The sequence below is a fragment of the Coregonus lavaretus genome, assembly GCF_964263955.1.
Source record: "Coregonus lavaretus genome assembly, chromosome: 4".
In the NCBI taxonomy this organism is placed as follows: Eukaryota; Metazoa; Chordata; class Actinopteri; order Salmoniformes; family Salmonidae; genus Coregonus; species Coregonus lavaretus.
Window position 1 is genome coordinate 53,668,107 of NC_139991.1, and position 20,332 is coordinate 53,688,438.

A 20,332-nucleotide genomic window follows, 5' to 3' on the forward strand; every position below is an offset into this window, starting at 1 on the left:
ACAACAATATAAATAATAATCTGGTGGCATTGGTAGAGAGTCAGGTGGAGAATGGAATGAAAGTGCACTGTGCTGTAAGTACGCAAGAACGCTGTGGGCCAGGTGTAATTGGAATACAAAAGAAGCCATCCACCCTTGATGGGCTATCAGCAGGACAATAGACTCTTGCCAAGTTTTAGGGACTTTAAAGGTATTAATGGGTGTTTGCGAGGCATGTCACTTCACCCATCTCTTTGCATAGCCCACCACATGCACTGTTTTCTAACCACATCTGGATGGATCCATAACGAATTACTATGGGAATAAAGATCACTGAATGACAGAAATATTAGAATAAAGTAGGCTAATGCAATTGAAGGCAACATTGTTGCTTACTGAAACACCCAAAGTTATCCAATTGTTATAATAGGATTTGAAGCAATAGCCTACCCACGTGTGGTCAACTATTTCAGCACCGTTTCGCGCTGCTTTTAGACAAGCATGGGGACTGGTCTTGATAAATCAATCAGATTTGTATTTTCACTTAATCTCCATTTGGATATTAGTTAGCCTACAATTAGGCTGTGGAAATGTTAGGATTATTTTGCTCTTCACTCGCTGTCGCTTAGTAGCCTAGGACTACTCCCGACCGGTCACGTTGTACAATGCCATCTTAACCCTAACAGAAACCCTGAGGCCTACATAGGCTACTGTAAAATGCATTTTCGTTTTTCTTGGAATAGAAACACCATAATATTAATCAATTTAATTAACCTAAATTTCTAACAGTATAAACAGCACAACAAATACAATAATACTTTACAAACAAATTATAATCAATCCCATATAGTCTGTTCTAACAAAAAAAGGTTTTAAAGTTTCTAGTACAGCCAATATAAAAAAACAGTCAAATGCATTCGTGAATTCAATCGCTTTAGCCTACATGTTGCGGTTTATTCATTGTTTAAATATTCAAGGATGGCTTTGTTATTTCGTTTTATAACAAAAATGCTTGATTTTCAGTATGAAAATGTATGCACTCACTAACTGTAAGTCGCTCTGGATAAGAGCGTCTGCTAAATGACTAAAATGTAAATGTATTTAAAGACATGGATGACTTGGATGCTGTGTGATGACATGCACAAATTAATGATTGATTGATATACTGTATATTGAAGTAAGCCTTTATGCCAATAAGTAAGTTATGCTAAAACAGCTGCAGTAAACAGGACTCTTAGGCCTACAGCTCCATGTCATTTCAATAGCTTCATTTCAATAAAACCTTGAACCCACCTGTCCCTGAATTTACCGAAATATGTGTATTTTACACTCTGGCAGTAGGCCTACATTAAGATAAATATCATAAAAGACAAAAACTTACTGAGCATTTCATCCTCAAAGTGCCATGAAGGTCTGCTGTGAAGTATGCATATTAACAGTAGAATAGCCTGGACTCAACGAGTAGCCTACGAATAGCCGCCAGTCTAATAAATCAATGTAATATACACAATCACAAAGAAATCCATTCATATTTTGTTGAAGGTCATCAAAAAAACATGACACTAAGACAGTTTATTTCAAAAGAACAGAATAGCATGTTTTAAGATGTATTTATCTGTGCTATAGTAGCTGAGGCTATGGTTGCTTCATGTCAACTAAATTAATTAACTTGTTATGGTCTTTCAGATAGGGTATAGCAATCAAAACGTCTGGCCTGCATGGACCTCTGTAGGATTATTTGGGAAAGTAAGCAAACCCCAACAGGCTTCAGAAAGACTCCCTCAAAGATGCCCTCTGGTGGTTTCAACAAGCATTAAGGACATTAACGGCAACAATGGCTGACAATAAAATACTATGACGTCATGCACTGTAACATACTGTACCATATGGCAGCATCCTGCAAGCTGTGCTGCAGTATGATGCAACTTTTAAATGAGGAACCACTGTAGTTCCACTCCGCTAGCGCTTCATGGAACACACCGTCCACGTCATTCATTATTTTCCATAGAACGCGTAGCCCCTCGTTGATGATCCCTTACTTATTTGAATTCTGTCTGTTAGCCCACAGAAACAATTGGATGAGTAGCCTACCGTTCATTACATTTGATTTTGTATCAGGGACCTCCAAACTCATATTTCTGTGTCCTCAGTGAGGCTCAGAGCATGTGGGTGGAGATGAGTGGGAGCTGCACGGGCACAATTTGACTGGAGCGAGGGAAAGGATGTGGAGCGCTCTGTGAGATGAGCAGGGTGTCCAACTGCTCAACTCGGCTTACATGCACTGCTCCAGACTCTTATTTATGTGTGCTCAGTGAGGCTCAGGTGTAGGGCTTTTCCTCCAGGGCTTTCCCCAAGTTCTCAGCTGGAGGATGTGTGTCTGTTTTGTCCACATCCTCCCTGTAGTAGGAGGTCCAGGGCAGATGCAGATGCAGCAGATCGCCCAGCAGCAGGCCCAGCAGCAGCAGTCCATCCAGTTCCAGCAGTTCCAGGCACAGCAGCAACAGACAGCCATGCAACAACAACAACAGACGGCCATGCAGCAGCAGCAGCAGACAGCAATGCAACAACAACAGACGGCCATACAGCAGCAGCAGTTTCAGGTCCAGCAGCAGCTGAAGCTGCAACAATTACAGCAGCAACACCATCAGAACCAACAGCTCCAACAGCAGCACCAAAACCAGCAGCAGCAGCAGGCCCAAAACCAGCAACAACAGAACCAGGTATAAGCTTCAAAGCCCCGCCATGATAGCCTGCCTAGATGTACATTAAAAAGCTAACGGAGACATGCAAGAAGGCAGTTGAATTGGTTTATCTTTTGGTAAACAAATATGACATGAGAATAAAATGAGCATATTTTGAGGCTTCAAATAATCTGTATCTTAAGTATTTACACACCCTCCCCATCTGTCTTCAGATGCACCCATCAAGGCACCAGCAACAACAGCAGATAGTTCAGTTACAACTCCAACAGCAGCATGCACAGGCCCAAGCACAGGCCCAGGCACAGTCCATCCAGCACATGGTCCAGCAGCAGCAGCAACAGCAGCAGCAACAGGTTCAGTCTCAGCCCCAGCCGACCCAGCTGCCCCCCCACTCCCAGCAGCAGGGCATGGTGCCCCAGTCTCTTGCTGGGCAGATGGCCCCCACACAGCATGTACCCATCAGCTCACTCAGTCAGCAGCAGCAGCAACAGCAGCAGCAGCAGCTCAAGATCCAAGCCTTGCAGGTAAAGCAGAGGTGGTGTTATTGAAAAAAATTAATTAAAAGTTTAGATCAACATCTGTAGAATAGTGGTGACCTTTTGTTGTCCACTCTAAATTCATAATCTATCGTCTCTGGGATAACACACTTATTCCAGTAACTCGTTTACGCACCCCTCTGCTTGCTTGCTTGCTTCCCTATGTGTGTGTATGTGCTGTGTGTTCTTTGTATGTATGTGTGTGTGTGTGTGTGCGCTTTGTGTGTTTGTGTGTGGCCAGGCTAGAGCGTTGCAGCAGCAGCAACAGCAGCAGCAGCAAGTCCAGCAAGCCCAGCAGGCAGCGCAGCAAGCCCAGCAGGCGGCAGCTCAGGCCCAGCTAGCGGCAGCAGTACCTGGCCAGGTAAGAGCACTGCAAGCTGGTGTGGTGGGACTGATTGACTGCCACTGGTCACTGAGCCTGGCCTGGAGTGAGTCCATGCTTTCAGATTTACCTGTTTGGATTGACGACAGCGTTGATTGAATTTTGGGTCGCAAGCTCTACTGTTGGCGTCACCTGACTTGAGGAAGAATAAGGATAATTGACCATATTTAGTTTTCTGTGTTGCCTGTTGCCATACTAAAGCTACTGCCATAGCCAGGAGGTAGTAGTGGTTGTTTTATCACTTAGCATTAGCTAGCGAGACTTAAGTTTGCATCGATTCATATAAAGGCAACGTTGCTGCTTAATGGCTCAGAGGTTCTTTGGTTTGAACAGAATGATGAATCTCCTACGTAACCCAGGGAATCAATTTAGTTTGTTGTCATTTGCATATACAGTGCCTTCAAAGTATTCACACCCCTTGTCTTTTTCCACATTATGTTTTGGAACAGCCTGAATTTTAAATTGAATACATTTATATTTTTGTAACTGGCCTACACGCAATACCCCATAATGTCAAAGTGGAATTATGTTTATTTACATTTTAATGAATTAATACAAAATGAAAAGCTGAAATGTCTTGAGTCAATAAGTATTCAAACCCTTTGTTATGGCAAGCCTAAAGTTCAAGAGTGATAATTTGCTTAACAAGACATATAATAAGTTGCATGGACTCACTCTGTGTGCAATAATAGTGTTTAGCATGATTTTTGAATGACTACCTAATCTCTGTACACCACACATACAATTATCCGTAAAGGTCCCTCAGTCAAGCAGTGAATTTCAAACACAGATTCAACCACAAAGACCAGGGAGGTTTTCCAATGCCTCACAAAGAAGGGCACCTATTGGTAGATGGGTAAAAATAAATAAAGCAGACATTGAATATCCCTTTGAGCATGGTGAAGTTATTCATTACACTTTGGTGTTTCAATGTTCCTAAGTGTCCGAGTTACAGTTTTCACTTAAATCTACATGAAAATCTATGGCAAGACCTGAAAATGGTTATCTAGCAATGGTCAACAACCAATTTGACAGAGCTTGAAGAATTTAGAAAATAATAATGGGTAAATGTTGCACAATCCAGGTGTGGAAACCTCTTAGAGACTTACCCAGAAAGACTCACAGCTGTCATCTCTGCCAAAGGTGCTTCTACAAAGTATTGACTCGGGTGTGAATACTTATTTAAGTAAATGAGATATTTCTGTATTTCATTTTCAATACATTTGCTAAAATGTCTAAACATGTTTTCACTTTGTCATAATGGGGTATTGTGTGTAGATGGGTGAGAAATCTATTTAATCCATTTGGAATTCAGGCTGTAACACAACAAATGTGGAATAAGGGGCATGAATACTGAAGGCACTGTATGGTGCTTTTTGAGAATTCGCTGATATGCTTGGTACTCATCGCTTCCCAGCAAAAGAGTGATAGAGCTAGGATTCATTTCCACAAGACACTTCAATCAATCAATGACATTTATTTATAAAGCCCTTTTTACATCAGCAGATGTCACAAAGGGCTATACAGAAACCCAGCCTAAAAAACCCAAACAGCAAGCAATGCAGATGTAGAAGCACGGTGGCTAAGAAAAACTCCCTAGAAAGGCAGGAACCTAGGAAGGAAGAAACCTAGAGAGGAACCAGGCTCTGAGGGGTGGCCAGTCCTCTTCTGGCTGTGCCGGGTGGAGATTATAAGAGTACAGTTGAAGTCGGAAGTTTACATAAACTTAGGTTGGAGTCAATAAAACTAATTTTTCAACCACTCCACAAATTTCTTGTTAACAAACTATAGTTTTGGCAAGTCAGTTAGGACATCTACTTTGTGCATGACACAAGTAATTTTTCCAACAATTGTTTACACACAGATTAATTCACTTATAATTCACTGTATCACAATTCCAGTGGTCAGAAGTTTACATAAACTAAGTTGACTGTGCCTTTAAACAAGCTTGGAAAATTCCAGAAAATGATGTCATGGCTTTAGAAGCTTCTGATAGGCTAATTGACATCATTTGAGTCAATTGGAGGTGTACCTGTGGATGTATTTCAAGGCCTACCTTCAAACTCAGTGCCTCTTTGCTTGACATCATGGGAAAATCAAAAGAAATCAGCCAAGACCTCAGAAATAAAATTGTAGACCTCCACAAGTCTGGTTCATCCTTGGGAGCAAATTCCAAACGCCTGAAAGTACCACGTTCATCTGTACAAACAATAGTACGCAAGTATAAGCACCATGGGACCACGCAGCCATCATACCGCTCAGGAAGGAGACGCGTTCTATCTCCTAGAGATGAACGTACTTTGGTGCGAAAAGTGCAAATCAATCCCAGAACAACAGCAAAGGACCTTGTGAAGATGCTGGAGGAAACAGGTACAGAAGTATCAATATCCACAGTAAAACGAGTCCTATATCGACATAACCTGAAAGGTCATTCAGCAAAGAAGAAGCCACTGCTCCAAAACCGCCATAAAAAAGCCAGACTATGGTTTGCAACTGCACATGGGGACAAAGACTGTACTTTTTGGAGAAATGTCCTCTGGTCTGATGAAACAAAAATAGAACTGTTTGCCATAATGACCATCGTTATGTTTGGAGTAAAAAGGGGGTCTTGCAAGCCAAAGAACACCATCCCAACCGTGAAGCACGGGGTGGCAGCATCATGCTGTTGGGGTGCTTTGCTGCAGGAGGGACTGGTGCACTTCACAAAATAGATGGCATCATGAGGAAGGAAAATGATGTGGATATATTAAAGCAACATCTCAAGACCTCAGTCATGAAGTTAAAGCTTGGTCGCAAATGGGTCTTCCAAATGGACAATGACCCCAAGCATACTTCCAAAGTTGTGGCAAAATGGCTTAAGCACAACAAAGTCAAGGTATTGGAGTGGCCATCACAAAGCCCTGACCTCAATAGAAAATGTGTGGGCAGAACTGAAAAAGAGCAAGGAGGCCTACAAACCTGACTCAGTTACACCAGCTCTCCAGTGGAGAGAGGGAAGCCGGCCAGGCAGAGACAGCAAGGGCGGTTCGTCGCTCCAGTGCCTTGCCGTTCACCTTCGCACCCCTGGGCCAGACTACACTCAATTATAGGACCTACTGAAGAGATGAGTCTTCAGTAAGGACTTAAAGGTCGAGACCGAGCCTGCGTCTCTCACATGGATAGGCAGACCATTCCATAAACATTGAGCTCTATAGGAGAAAGTCCTGCCTACAGCTGTTTGCTTAGAAGTTCTAGATACAATAAGGAGGCCTGTGTCTTGTGACCGTAGCGTACGTGTAGGTATGTACGGCTGGACCAGATAAGTAGGAGCAAGCCCATGTAATGCTTTGTAGGTTAGCAGTAAAACCTTGAAATCAGCCCTATCCTTAACAGGAAGCCAATGTAGAGAGGCTAGCACTGGAGTAATATGATCAAATGTTTTGGTTCTAGTCAGGATTCTAGCAGCCGTGTTTAGCACTAACTGAAGTTTATTTAGTGCTTTATCCGGGTAGCCGGAGAGTAGAGCATTGCAGTATTCTAATCTAGAAGTGACTAAAGCATGGATTAGCTTCGCGGCATCATTTTTGGACAACACGTTTCTGATTTTTGCAATGTTACGAAGATGGAAAAAAGCTGTCCTTGAAATATTCTTGATATGTTCGTCAAAAGAGAAATCAGGGTCCAGAGTAATGCCGAGGTCATTCACAGTTTTATTTGAGACAGCCATCAAGATTAATTGTCAGATCTAACAGCAGATCTCTTTGTTTCTTGGGACCTAGAACTAGCATCTCTGTTTTGTCCGAGTTTAAAAGTAAAAAATGTGCCGCCATCCACTTCCTTATGTCTGAAACACAGGCTTCCAGGTAAGGCAATTTTGGGGCTTCACCATGTTTCATCGAAATGTACAGCTGTGTGTCATCCGCATAGCAGTGAAAGTTTACATTGTGTTTCCGAATGACATCACCAAGAGGTAGAATATATAGTGAAAACAATAGTGGTCCTAAAACAGAACCTTGAGGAACGCCGAAACGTACAATTCATTTGTCAGAGGACAAACCATCCACAGAGACGAACTGAAATCTTTCCGACAGATAAGATCCAAACCAGGCAAGAACTTGTCCGTGTAGACCAATTAGGGTTTCTAATCTTGCCAAAAAAATTTGGTGATCGATGGTGTCAAAAGCAGCACTAAGATCTAAGAGCACGAGGACAGATGCAGAGCCTTGGTCTGACGCCATTAAAAGGTCATTTACCACCTTCACGAGTGCAGTCTCAGTGCTATGATGGGGTCTGAAACCAGACGTATACATTATTTGTCTTCAGGAAGGCAGTGAGTTGCTGCGCAACAGCTTTTCCTTAAAATTTACAAAGGAATGGGAGATTCGATATAGGCCGATAGTAAAAAAAAATAATAATACATTTTCCAGGTCAAGAATGTGTCGAGATATAGGATTAAAACACTTGAGTGTTTCCATTGATCCTAGGTCCTGGCAGTTCTGTGCAGACTCAGGACAACTGAGCTTTGGAGAAATACGCAGATTCCGTAATTTGCTTTCTAATGATCATGATCTTTTCATCGAAGAAATTCATGAATTCATCACTGCTGAAGTGAAGGCTATCCTCTCTTGTTGAATGCTGCTTTTTAGTTAGCTTTGCGACAGTATCTAAAATAAATTTTTGGTTGTTCTTATTCTCATCAATTAGGTTGGAAAAATAGGATGAACGAGCAGCCGTAAGGGCTCTTCGATATTGCACGGTACTGTCTTTCCAAGCTAGTCAGAATTTTCTGGAAGCTTGCTTCAGGGCTCGGGTATTCTCTGTATACCAGGGAGCAAATTTATTGTTAAAAATGTTTTTCGTTTTTAGGGGTGCGACTGCATCTAGAGTATTACGCAAGGTTAAATTAAAATCCTCAGTAAGGTGGTTAACCGATATTTGTACTCTGAGGTCCTTGCGTAGGTTTAGGGAGTCTGGAAGGACATCTAGAAATCTTTGGGTTGTCCGAGAATTTATAGCACGGCTTTTGATGATCCTTGGTTGGGGTCTGAGCAGATTATTTGTTGCGATTGCAAATGTAATAGAATGGTGGTCCGATAGTCCAGGATTATGAGGAAAAACATTTAGATCCACAATATTTATTCCACAGGACAAAACTAGATCCAGGGTATGACTGTGGCAATGAGTAGGTCCGGAGACATGTTGGACAAAACCCACTGAGTCGATGATGGTGCCGAAATCCTTTTGGAGTGTGTCTGTGGACTTTTCCATGTGAATATTAAAGTCACCAAAAATTAGAATATTATCTGCCATGACTACAAGGTCCGATAGGAATTCAGGGAACTCAGTGAGGAACACTGTATTCGGCCCAGGAGGCCTGTAAACAGTAGCTATACCAAACTAGAATTAATCCAGACCTCTTCACCCCAATGCTAATTCTCCTCCCTATTGAAGATTTCTCAGAATGAAACCCACAGGTGGGCTGCTGAGAGAAATGAACGTTTCTCTCCCAGAGGATGTCTCTTTATCATACCTCAGACCTACTTTAGAATGTCTTGTTCCCCCTCCATGCATGTGTGGTGTTCATGCAATGAATGCTGCAACTGCATGCCTACTCTGTCCTGCAAACCAAATATATCCTTTAACTCAGCTGCTACATCTACTAGCATTACTCTTAGATGCAAAGACATGGCATCATCAATCATTGAAGGACCCCCACCCTCTCATCCAACTGACCAATAGACAGGGTTGGGAAATCACTGCCAAGCCTCTTACTTGGGGGAACAATGGGGTTCCACTATTGGTGGCCATTCAAAATACTTAAAGCTAGATAACCAAAAATTATGATCTGTTATTTCTAGTCAGTTGACAGATGTTTACGTTCTGTACTTAGCTAATCTATTTAAATAATTGTGTCATACACAATGCATGGTTTGGCCTTGTGAATAAAGAGGAGAGGGAGCATGTTCCCACTGGCTGCGGCAGGCCTCATCACTGTTGTCATGGCAACACTGCCTGGCTGTGTTTCTCACACCAGGGTTAAAGACTGTTACTGTGTGATTTTTGTCAGTGAGTGTGCGTGCATATGTTTGTACATGTCTGCTTGTGTAATGTACCTTACAAGTCTTGTTCCTGGGAGCATGCTTGCATATGTGCTGTTGTGCATGCATGCGCCTCATCTCCGCTGATGCACTGCATTTCTTGTTTTGCTTGTGACATGTCTGTTGTCCCCTCTGTTGTCCTCCAAGATGATGATGCCCCGCCCTGGGATGCAAATTCCACCCAGGTTACCCCGCGCTGCCCCGAACCCCACCATACCTCCAAACTCTGCTGCCGTGGGAGGACAGCAATTGCCACAGGTATTTACGCCAGGGTAGAGTGACCAGGCAGTCTTTATACTCTGACCACCACCTCTCCTAAAACCATGTCCCTCTGGTGTGCTTCCTTATGCCAACCCTTACCCCTCAGTGCAGCCCTCAAATCTCCTCCCAAACCTCCTCTTCTGCTCCTTACACAGACCAGTGGAATTAGATCTGATAGTGAACGTCTGTTCTCATGCTCAGTATATAGTTGATTCATGGAAAGAGAGTTGTAGCTTCTACAAGCAGGTTCCGATTTGGAATCCATGAAGGGTAGGCCTTAGAGCTGGGACGATAAACCGAAAATTACCGACACCGACATTGCCTTCCTCTTACCGAAGCATTTTGCGTACGTCTGTAATTTGTTGTGATTTTGCTACACAACATTCCTGTAGATTGTTCTGAAACAATTTTTTCCCACAGTAATAACATATGCATTATGTGGATTCCTGCTGTGAAAGTATCTGCCTGTCCCTGTTTTCCTGTCGGCTGCTGTGCGAGCGAGCCACTCCATCTCCCCACTGTGCGCACGGAGGAGGGAGAGATGCGTTCTGAGAAGCACAAGTATTTGACCGTTTCTCAAAATGCAATTGCGGGAAAAATAAAGTTTTCAAAGCAACTACTGTTCCAGTTACAGAGAGGAGTGTCACAGCTTTCTGTGAGTATATCATTTATTTCTCACCCCTTAATATTGAGTTCATGTCACCACTTTATAACCGGAGTAGGCTGTAAGCCTAGTATGGTTTCGACGCAGAGCGGAGTGCGCCATTTGCAGTGAATAGGCCTACATCAAGTAGCCTAGGCCTAGCGCTGTAAAAAAATGTTTAGGACATTAGCCTACATTTACTGATATATTAATTAATTAGTCTACATGGCTATATAGCAACAATATCATATTTAGCCTATAGTCCGATATGCACAAAGAGGCAAATGTTTTTATCTAATAGGCTAATTCTGGATCCTATTTTGACAGGGTGCACATCAAAATAACAATCATACATTCCCTGGATATGTTAGATGAAATAGCTTACTTTTTTAATCATAAGCTACCATCTCAGTTGTCTTACTTGTGTCTGGGAAAAATGTGTCTAGAGCCCTGCCACTAATGTAAAGTAATTGTCCAGTAGATATTTTTTTATAGTTGTATTTATTGTTATCCAGCAAAATAGTTACATTTATCACAATTACTTTTTGTACATATCGCCCAACTCTAGCACCTCCCCACAAAATAATTTATCGTAATTTATCGCTGATTTATCAATATCGCAAACAACTGGTCAATTTATCGCAATATGGATTTTTGTCCATATCGCCCAGCTCTAGTAGGCCTATAGATTTTGTTGGAAATGTAGTGTATTATTTTGCTAAGTATTTGGGCATCTGGCCAGTATTCATCGTTGTGTTTGGTAAGTACCAATAAGACACTCAAATATATTTTCTTTCCATCTTCCTCAGTAGGCACTCAGGCCCTGGTCGGCTAATGGCTTGTGATGTCATGAAGCAGGTTTTCCTCCCTGCTATTAAGGTTGGATGGTAATGTGATGCAGCCTCCAACCAGTTGAAGAGTTGCTGGGGTGTCCAGTGATTGGTTCCTCTTGTGTGAGCTCCCTCTTTTCTTTTCACCTCCTCCATAGGTTCAGCAGCACCAGATGATGTCATCGCCCTCGCCGGTACAGGTGCTGACACCCCAGTCCATGCCCCCCCCTCCCCAGCCACAGCCATCGCCACAGCCCCCATCCTCCCAGCCAAACTCAGTCAGGTGAGCAAAGTTGGCATGCTCACTCTCTTATTGACTTGAATATGGCATTCTAAAGTTTTATTTCAGGTCTAGTCTTGAAATGGAATGAAATTCTCTGGTGTCAACTGTGACCCTGTATTGTGTTTCTTCACAGCAGTTCTGGTCCCACACCGTCGCCGGGAGGCTTCCAGCCTAGCCCATCCCCCCAGCCCTCACATAGCCCAGCCACCGCACGCACCCCCCAGAACTATGGTGTCCCTTCCCCAGGACCGCTCAACACCCCAGGTACTGTCCCAGCTCCTCACTGGAACAGAGGTGGGGGTCTAAGCTCCTAAGCCTCATACTTCACCTATGATTGTTTTCTTTACTAAAGTTTACATTCTTAATTGGCTTTATGTAAGATGTTGATTTCTATGGAACATCTTTAGTTTCCCATTTGCCTGTTATGCCAAATATTGGAAGCCCAATCAAGCCCATTCTCAGTGCCACCTGTATATGTGTACACATATTGAATGTACATGAGTATTCTGATTGTTGTCCCATGTGGTTGTCTGGTGATGTGTAGGGAACCCCAGTTCAGTGATAAGTCCAGTCGGGGCCTCTCAACTGGAGGACCAACAGTACATGGAGAAACTCAAACAGCTTTCCAAATACATTGAGCCACTACGCAGGATGATCAACAAGATAGACAAAAACGAAGGTATGCACTAATGCCATGCTCTTTCTTACTTACTAAGACTTACTATGTCCACTCTTGGCTATTCCCACTCACTAAAGGGAGTTTGTGTCCCAACAGATAGGAAAAAGGACCTGAGTAAGATGAAGAGCCTGCTGAACATTCTCACTGACCCGAGCACAAGGTAAAATAATACAAGTGTGTTGCTTATGTATGTGTCAGTGCCCATCCAGGATGGTCTTAACAATGGTTATTGAATGTATCTCCTCTCCCTGACTTGCAGGTGTCCTCTCAGGACCTTACAGAAGTGTGAGATAGCACTGGAGAAACTGAAGAATGATATGGCTGTGGTAAGCTTGAAACCGCGTTTTTCATTTTATTTTTATCGCTTTTTTACCCCTCTTTTCTCCCCAATTTCGTGATATCCAATTGCGATCCAATTACGATGTTGTCTCAAAAAAAAAAAAAAAAATGTATGCACGCATGACTGTAAGTCGCTTTGGATAAAAGCGTCTGCTAAATGGCATATTATTATTATTATTATTTTTTCATCGCTGCCCCTTGTGGCGGGCCGGGCGCCTGCAGGCTGACGTCGGCAGCAGTTGAATGGTGTTTCCTCTGACACATTGGTGCGGCTGGCTTCCGGGTTAAGTGGGCGGGTGTTAAGGAGCGCGGTTTGGCAGGTCGCGTTTCGGAGGACGCATGACTCGACATTCGCCTCTCCTGTTGGGGAGTTGCAGCGATGAGACAAGATCGTCATTGGATATGACAAAATTGGGGAAAAGAAAGTGAATTATTAGTTGTAAAGAACCTAAAACCCCAGCAACTATTTAACAAAATGTTTCCCTATTTAGCTTATTAATAAGACTTTTTCCTAAACCTGTTGTAGCCGACGCCACCCCCTCCACCTGTGCCCTGCACCAAGCAGCAGTACCTGTGCCAGCCCCTCTTGGATGCCGTCATGGCAAACATCCGCTCGCCTGTCTTCAACCATTCCCTGTACCGTACCTTCGCCCCAGCCATGACAGCCATCCACGGGCCGCCCATCACGTGAGTTTACCCTAATCACTCCTTCATGTCCAGAAACCATGTCCCCCCCCCCGCCCCCCCCGACAACTCATTTTCGGCTGGCATTTTGGAGCGACCCTGCTTTAGATCTGCCCACTTCTGTCATTGATACAAGACCATCCTCATTTCCTACAGTGCATTTAGAAAGTGTGTGAAAGACTACAGTAGAAGTGGAATCAGGCCGTCATCTGACACCCATCTCTATTATCTCCCCCTCTCCACTCCACAGGGGCCCCACCATCGTGGCCCGGAAGAGGAAACACGAGGAGGATGACCGCCAGACCATCCCCAACATCCTGCAGGGGGAGGTGGCCCGCCTCAACGCCAAGTTCCTGGTCAACCTGGACCCCTCATTCTGCAGTAACAACGGCACTGTGCATCTAATCTGTAAACTAGGTGAGTATAGGGCAGGGGTAGGCAACTAGATTCAGCCGCGGTTACATTGAGACACGATCACGTCTCCCTCTTCATTTGTGGGAACAGATTTTCTAAATTAAACTCATTTCTAGCTGAATTTCTGATCGTACATTGACCAAAAATGAAAATCCTTACTAAAATGTTTAGGGGGGCAAAAACATCACTCACGGGCAGATTTTGGCCCATGGGCCTACTGTTGCCGACCCCTGGTTTAGGGCATTGAGAGATGAAGGCTGGGGGAAATCACATTATCCTCCCTCAAAGATAAAATAAATTGATGTCTGATGCCATTCTCTGCTTCTCTCCGCCAGACGACAAGAACCTGCCAAGTGTGCCACCTCTCCAGCTCAGCATCCCTGCAGACTACCCAGACCAAAGCCCTCAGTGGGCAGACGATGGGCAAGTGTATGGTAAGACACACTGGCTCTCTCTGTACCCATACTCAACTATGGAGCCTGTTTTAGTCAAATTGACTCTACTTTAACTTTGGTTGTAATGGAATGTTGTCCAATATTACCTACAGTTTAAAATGTGTTACAAATTAAATGTCAAGCAAAATAACAATCATATATATATTTTTTACCATACTGCCATGACAGTAGCCAGTTTTTCAGGTTTCATGCATTTTCTAATTGATTAATGCATCACTTTGTCTTCCTCTCCAGGTGCCAACCCCTTCCTAAAGAACGTTCACAGAAACATGACCTCCAAACTCCTACAGCTCCCAGACAAGCACTCAGTGACTGCACTGCTCAATACCTGGGCCCAGAGTGTCAGACAAGCCTGTCTTTCTGCAGCGTAGACAAGAGGCTCACCTCACCTCTCCATCAAACCTCTGCTGGAGACAATATAACTTATCACAAAGACTGTGCAAACTGAAAGGAGTGGGCTACCTCTCCTTGGAATGCCAGCTCTCCCCTACCACCACTAGGGTGTGCTGCTGAGGTTTCAACACCCCATTTGGGGTGTGTTCTGTAAAGAATTCTGAGGTGAGAAAATGTATAACCAATAACTGACCACTTTGCTGTGTAAAGCTTTGAAGTGTGTTTATGTACTGGTAAGGGAATTTGTTTTTTTGTTATCAAGAATAAATAATTTTCTGTTCACCTGTTTTCATTAACCAGATCCATCACCATCATCCTTTCCCGTAAGATGAAATTCAACTAACTTGACCAACCTACCAACAACGACACACCAAAATAAGTTTAATAGGGAAAATTATAAATGTATGTACATTGAAATATAAACTTTATATAAGTTAACATTCAGTCAGTGGTAATTGAAGTCCTTCAATGGCCATAATAGGAGCCGGTCCTGATCTTAGTTAAAGAGGCTTTGGTTCGGCAGTGCTGGCTGGGGCTGCTGTACTGTTTGTCCTTCTCAATGCACTGTTCTCCTCAGCCTGCTCCTCTGTACAGTCTGGGTCCTCTTCTGCCTCTCTGCGATGCTGGAGCTCAGGTGCTGTTTGAGGGCTGGGAGGATCACCCTCTCTGTCACCCCTGCCTGGTTCCCAGACCTGGAAAGGGTACAGGGACATAGAGGATAGCTGTTCCACTACCAATGTTAATGTTTATGAAATAAGAGATTAGGAAAGATTCACTTACATTCTCTTGGGAAGTGGTTGAAGTGCTAGTTGAGGAAACCTCTCTACATCTGCCTTGCTGAGAGGGAAGTCAAATGTATTGTTCAATTTACCTGTATTTTTTATTTATATATATATTTTTAAATGACTGAATCAGGTAAAAAAAGATGCCTACTAAACTGCTGTTTACCTGGTGCCATCAGCAAGGTAGGCCTTTGTCATGATGTAGTTCTCAGGAGTGATTTTCTTGTTGAACACGATGTCTCGGAGGACAGCCTTCACACGTATAATCTATATGAAACAAACCATCAGGGACAGCGATACCTCACTGAAAAAACACTGACACAGTCAGTCCTCCATGTAAACTTTACATTGAGTTATGGAGAACATGGCCAGAAAACAACTAGCTATTGGGCAAATGACTGAAATCATGCATGCCCTTGTAAATGTAAGAAATGTTTATGTAGTTTATGGTTTTACAATGTGAGAATCTAATTTGTCTGCTGCACGAAATGACCGGTTTTAGTAGAATTGTTCTAAACCGTAGCTATGCTGGCCAATACTAAGGGACTGTGCAATAGCACCAATGTGTCTGAGGATATCTGACCTCCTGAGACTGCAGGCTGTTGGCGTTGTAGAGCTGCCGTATGATGACCTCACATTCCTGCAGGGTGGGGGGTCGGGGGGGATGGGATGGGCTGCTGTGGATCCGGAGGGGCTGCAGAGAGGTGATGAGGCCTCCCCTCAGCTCTGACTCGTGTTCTTGCCTTGCCACTCCAGCGGTCTCAGTGTAGGTGTGAGCCACACAACCGTCCCCCGCTATACTGCTTCCGTGGGGGTCAAACAAGTGTTTTTAGACAAGACAATTGGAGGAGATGGACTAGGGGGTAGAGGTATGGATGCTTACCTGAGCCCTAGGTCTTGAGATGGGCGTGTGTCTTGTAAAGGTTGCTCCAGGTAGATCCCTCTCTGTATCTGGGCCTCACTCCCCTGTGTTGGTGGCCTTGTGCTCCTGCGGCTTGATCCTAAAGAAATACCTTCCCCAATAGGTAGGCATATGCGCCACACAGGAAACTTAAAGTGATGTTGCGAAAAGTAATATCTAACCACAACACAACCACTGATCTGAAAGTCCAAGATCCAATGCTTTCTTGGTCCCAAGAGGATTATAGACCTTGCCTACTTAGCTAGCCTTTCAGCGTAGAGGTTGTCAAAGATGATTGAAGCCTACCTTTTCTGCAAGACTTTGAAGGTTCCATGATCAGCTTATACTGCAGCTCTGTAACATCAAAGTCAAAGGGAGGTCATGTAGAAGACATATGACAGGTGGCAGCAACAGCATACCTCAACTGCCATGCTGTTTATAAGCTCTTGTAACAAGTCCTTTGAGCAACCTTGGCACAATGTGTCTCGCTGCTCTGACAGAGTGAAGACAGAGGACCCATGTGATTATTTTTAAATGGATTGAAAAATCTCTGTGGGGGGTAGGATGCAGAGGCGATATAGAGAAGCTTGTCTGTTCTGTAAAGTGATACTGCACTCCACCGCCTCCCACGGTGAGATACTAACCATCCTTTCATTTTCCTCATTCAAACACTAGTGCTAGGATATAGTGTGTCACCTCTGTCAGCAGTGCCTCATCCTCAGATATCTGTGTGATTATCATGCTAAAAAGCGTGCAAACATTAGACATGTATTACAGATACAGATTTCCACTAAAGAAAACTTGATCATATACAAATTATTGCTGGCTAGTGGCTACCCAATGTGTAGGCCTGTTAGTCTGTAGGGAAAGAAAGGCAGTAGCTTAAATGGTGGCATTGGTATAGTTAAGGGGGAAAGGCTATACATTGTATATGCTATTCTAACTCAGTAACGTTACTGTACAAAGATGACAAGAATCAAATCTGCTGCCTATGATGACGCTTTTGGAAATCAAAAACATCAGCAAAGACACGAGGACAGGTTTGACTCACCTTTATTTTCCCGTCTGAGGTCTTCTATTTCACCGTGTAGCTTCTGAAGAGTGTCCTTGTGCTGTAGTTGCAGGAACTGAATATTCCTCTGAAGCGATGCAACGCGAGTATCCATATCGCGGTGAGATGAGACCTCTCCCCCTCTGTCCCCACGGGGTGAATCGGACAGCGGTTCAAGGTGGTTGACCGGGCAAGGCCGTGGTTGTGGAAAGCAAGCCTTGTCAAGACATCCAACGCGGGACCAGTGGGGTAGATTTCGCAGAGGCGGAAGACTGTTGCCTGACATATCTAAGCTATATGGTTAGCTAGCAACACGACAGTGTTTTAACTGGCTAACTAACTTAGCTACAGTAGCTAGCTAGACTAGCAAGCAACAACAGGTCATCCTATCCGCATGAATAATCGTGCAGCCAGAACCCCTTACCGTAAACGTTCCCGGGTGCATGGATTGTTCACCTCCACAATATGCAAAGTTTCGAAACAATTTAACGAGATAGCTAGAAAAGGTAAATACAGCGATTACCCACAGCCACTACTGACAACGATTTATTTCCCTTTTCACTGTCCTTGTGCTTGGTCTTGGTGGACATGCACTACACGCATACAACGTTGCCATGACAACCAGACTGTCTGGTTCTGGTGGCTGGAAATAAAAACATATCTGAACATTCTACCATTCGAATGTATCACTGTAAATGTCTGTCTCGTCTTTGCAAGATCACATATAGACAAGCATACAGAAAAGATTAAGGCAAATAATGTCATCTTCAATTCAATTTTCAGGACTTTATTTCTTAGATGTTAAGTGACCCATATGGGGGACTTTGAGCGGTTCTGGCCCGGTTCCAACTGACATGGTGTACAAAGCACTCTGTGAATGCCGAATTGACCTGTGTGTAGCAGAGTTTCTAAACCCAAGAGGATCAACATCGCGAGACTTCCGGCCACGTTTCTCGGAAAGCTGAGTGCTATTACATGATACAGTATCAGGACTTGTTGCATTTACACGGTGGTGGAAACAGTACCCAATTGTCATACTTTGGTGTAAGTAAAGATACCCTAATAGAAAGTGACTCAAGTAAAAGTGACAGTCACCCAGTAAAATACTATTTGAGTAAAAGTTTTAAAGTATTTGGTTTTAAATATACTTAAGTATCAAAAGTAAAAGTATACATCTTATCAAATTCCTTATATTAGGCAAACCAGATGGCATATTTTTTTTTTTTTTTTGCGGATAGCCAGGGGTACACCAGACACTCAGACACAATTTACAAACAAAGCATTTGTGTTTAGTGAGCGCCACATCACAGGCAGTAGACCGGGGATGTTCTCTTGATAAGTGCCTTTCTGCATCCTTTGACTCTCTGTGTCCCCTATCCTCCCGGCCGGCTCGGTCCTCCCCTCCAGCTCCGTGGCTTGATGACTCATTGCGAGCTCACAGAACAGAGCTCCGGGCAGCGGAGCGGAAATGGAAGAAAACTAAACTCCCTGCCGACCTGGCATCTTTTCACTCCCTCCTCTCTACATTTTCTTCATCTGTTTCTGCTGCTAAGGCCACTTACTACCACTCTAAATTCCAAGCATCTGCCTCTAACACTAGGAAGCTCTTTGCCACATTTTCCTCCCTGCTGAATCCCCCCCCCCCCTCTCTCTCTGTGGATGACTTCGTCAACCACTTTGAAAAGAAGGTTGACGATATTCGATCCTCGTTTGTTAAGTCTAATGACACTGCTGGTCCTACTCACACTGCCCTACCCTATGCTTTGACTTCTTTCTCCCCTCTCTCTCCAGATAAAATCCTGCGACTTGTGACTGCAGGCCGCCCAACAACCTGCCCGCTTGACCCCATCCCCTCCTCTCTTCTCCAGACCATCTCCGGTGACCTTCTCCCCTACCTCACCTCGCTGATCAACTCATCCTTGACCGCTGGCCATGTCCCTTCCGTCTTCAAGAGAGCGAGAGTTGCTCCCCTTCTCAAAAAACCAACACTCGATCCCACTGATGTCAACAACTACAGACCAGTATCCCTTCTTTCTTTTCTTTCCAAAACTATTGAGCGTGCCGTCTTTAGCCAACTCTCTTGCTATCTCTCTCAGAATGACCTTCTTGATCCAAACCAGTCAGGTTTCAGGACTGGTCATTCAACTGAGACTGCTCTTCTCTGTGTCACGGAGGCTCTCCGCACTGCCAAAGCTAACTCTCTCTCCTCTGCTCTTGTCCTTCTAGACCTGTCTGCTGCCTTTGATACTGTGAACCATCAGATCCTCCTCTCCACCCTCTCCGAGCTGGGCATCTCCGGCGCGGCTCACTCCTGGATTGCGTCCTACCTGACCGGTCGCTCCTACCAAGTGGCGTGGCGAGAAGCTGTCTCCGCACCACGTGCTCTCACCACTGGTGTCCCCCAGGGCTCAGTTCTAGGCCCTCTCCTTTTCTCCCTATACACCAAGTCACTTGGCTCTGTCATATCCTCACATGGCCTCTCCTACCATTGCTACGCTGACGATACACAACTAATCTTCTCCTTTCCCCCTTCTGATAACCAGGTGGCGAATCGCATCTCTGCATGTCTGGCAGACATATCAGTATGGATGACGGATCACCACCTCAAGCTGAACCCTGGCAAGACGGAGCTGCTCTTCCTCCCGGGGAAGGACTGCCCGTTCCATGATCTCGCCATCACGGTTGACAACTCCGCTGTGTCCTCCTCCCAGAGTGCGAAGAGCCTAGGCGTGACCCTGGACAACACCCTGTCGTTCTCCGCCAACATCAAGGCGGTGACCCGCTCCTGCAGATTCATGCTCTACAACATTCGGAGAGTACGACCCTGCCTTACACAGGAAGCGGCACAGGTCCTAATCCAGGCACTTGTCATCTCCCGTCTGGACTACTGCAACTCGCTGTTGGCTGGCCTCCCTGCCTGTGCCATTAAACCCCTACAACT

The 20,332-nt window shown here is 44.3% G+C and overlaps 2 protein-coding genes across 2 annotated transcripts in view; one reads left to right on the forward strand and one right to left on the reverse strand.

Annotated features, from left to right (window-relative positions):
- LOC311128712 (mediator of RNA polymerase II transcription subunit 15-like) overlaps positions 1 to 14,939 on the forward strand; it is a 41,300-nt gene extending 26,361 nt beyond the window's left edge. Inside the window, exons 6-18 of the mRNA XM_084160951.1 lie at positions 2,383 to 2,699; positions 2,894 to 3,205; positions 3,459 to 3,578; positions 9,824 to 9,934; positions 11,569 to 11,693; positions 11,827 to 11,957; positions 12,238 to 12,372; positions 12,469 to 12,532; positions 12,632 to 12,698; positions 13,238 to 13,398; positions 13,646 to 13,812; positions 14,145 to 14,243; positions 14,499 to 14,939. Of these exons, the coding sequence (XP_084017077.1) occupies positions 2,383 to 2,699; positions 2,894 to 3,205; positions 3,459 to 3,578; positions 9,824 to 9,934; positions 11,569 to 11,693; positions 11,827 to 11,957; positions 12,238 to 12,372; positions 12,469 to 12,532; positions 12,632 to 12,698; positions 13,238 to 13,398; positions 13,646 to 13,812; positions 14,145 to 14,243; positions 14,499 to 14,635 (1,946 nt within the window). The 3' untranslated portion in view covers positions 14,636 to 14,939. The remainder of the gene's footprint in view (positions 1 to 2,382; positions 2,700 to 2,893; positions 3,206 to 3,458; positions 3,579 to 9,823; positions 9,935 to 11,568; positions 11,694 to 11,826; positions 11,958 to 12,237; positions 12,373 to 12,468; positions 12,533 to 12,631; positions 12,699 to 13,237; positions 13,399 to 13,645; positions 13,813 to 14,144; positions 14,244 to 14,498) is intronic.
- Positions 14,940 to 15,213: 274 nt separating this feature from the next.
- ccdc74b (coiled-coil domain containing 74B) lies at positions 15,214 to 17,521 on the reverse strand (the record flags this gene model as incomplete). The annotated part of the gene is made up of 7 exons (XM_084159308.1): positions 17,392 to 17,521; positions 16,647 to 16,694; positions 16,323 to 16,440; positions 16,023 to 16,239; positions 15,606 to 15,706; positions 15,438 to 15,494; positions 15,214 to 15,349 (listed from the first exon to the last, which is right to left on the reverse strand). Exons 1-7 carry the CDS (start codon positions 17,504 to 17,506, stop codon positions 15,214 to 15,216), a joined length of 792 nt encoding a protein of 263 aa, XP_084015434.1. The 5' UTR covers positions 17,507 to 17,521.
- Between the last annotated feature and the right edge of the window lie 2,811 nt (positions 17,522 to 20,332).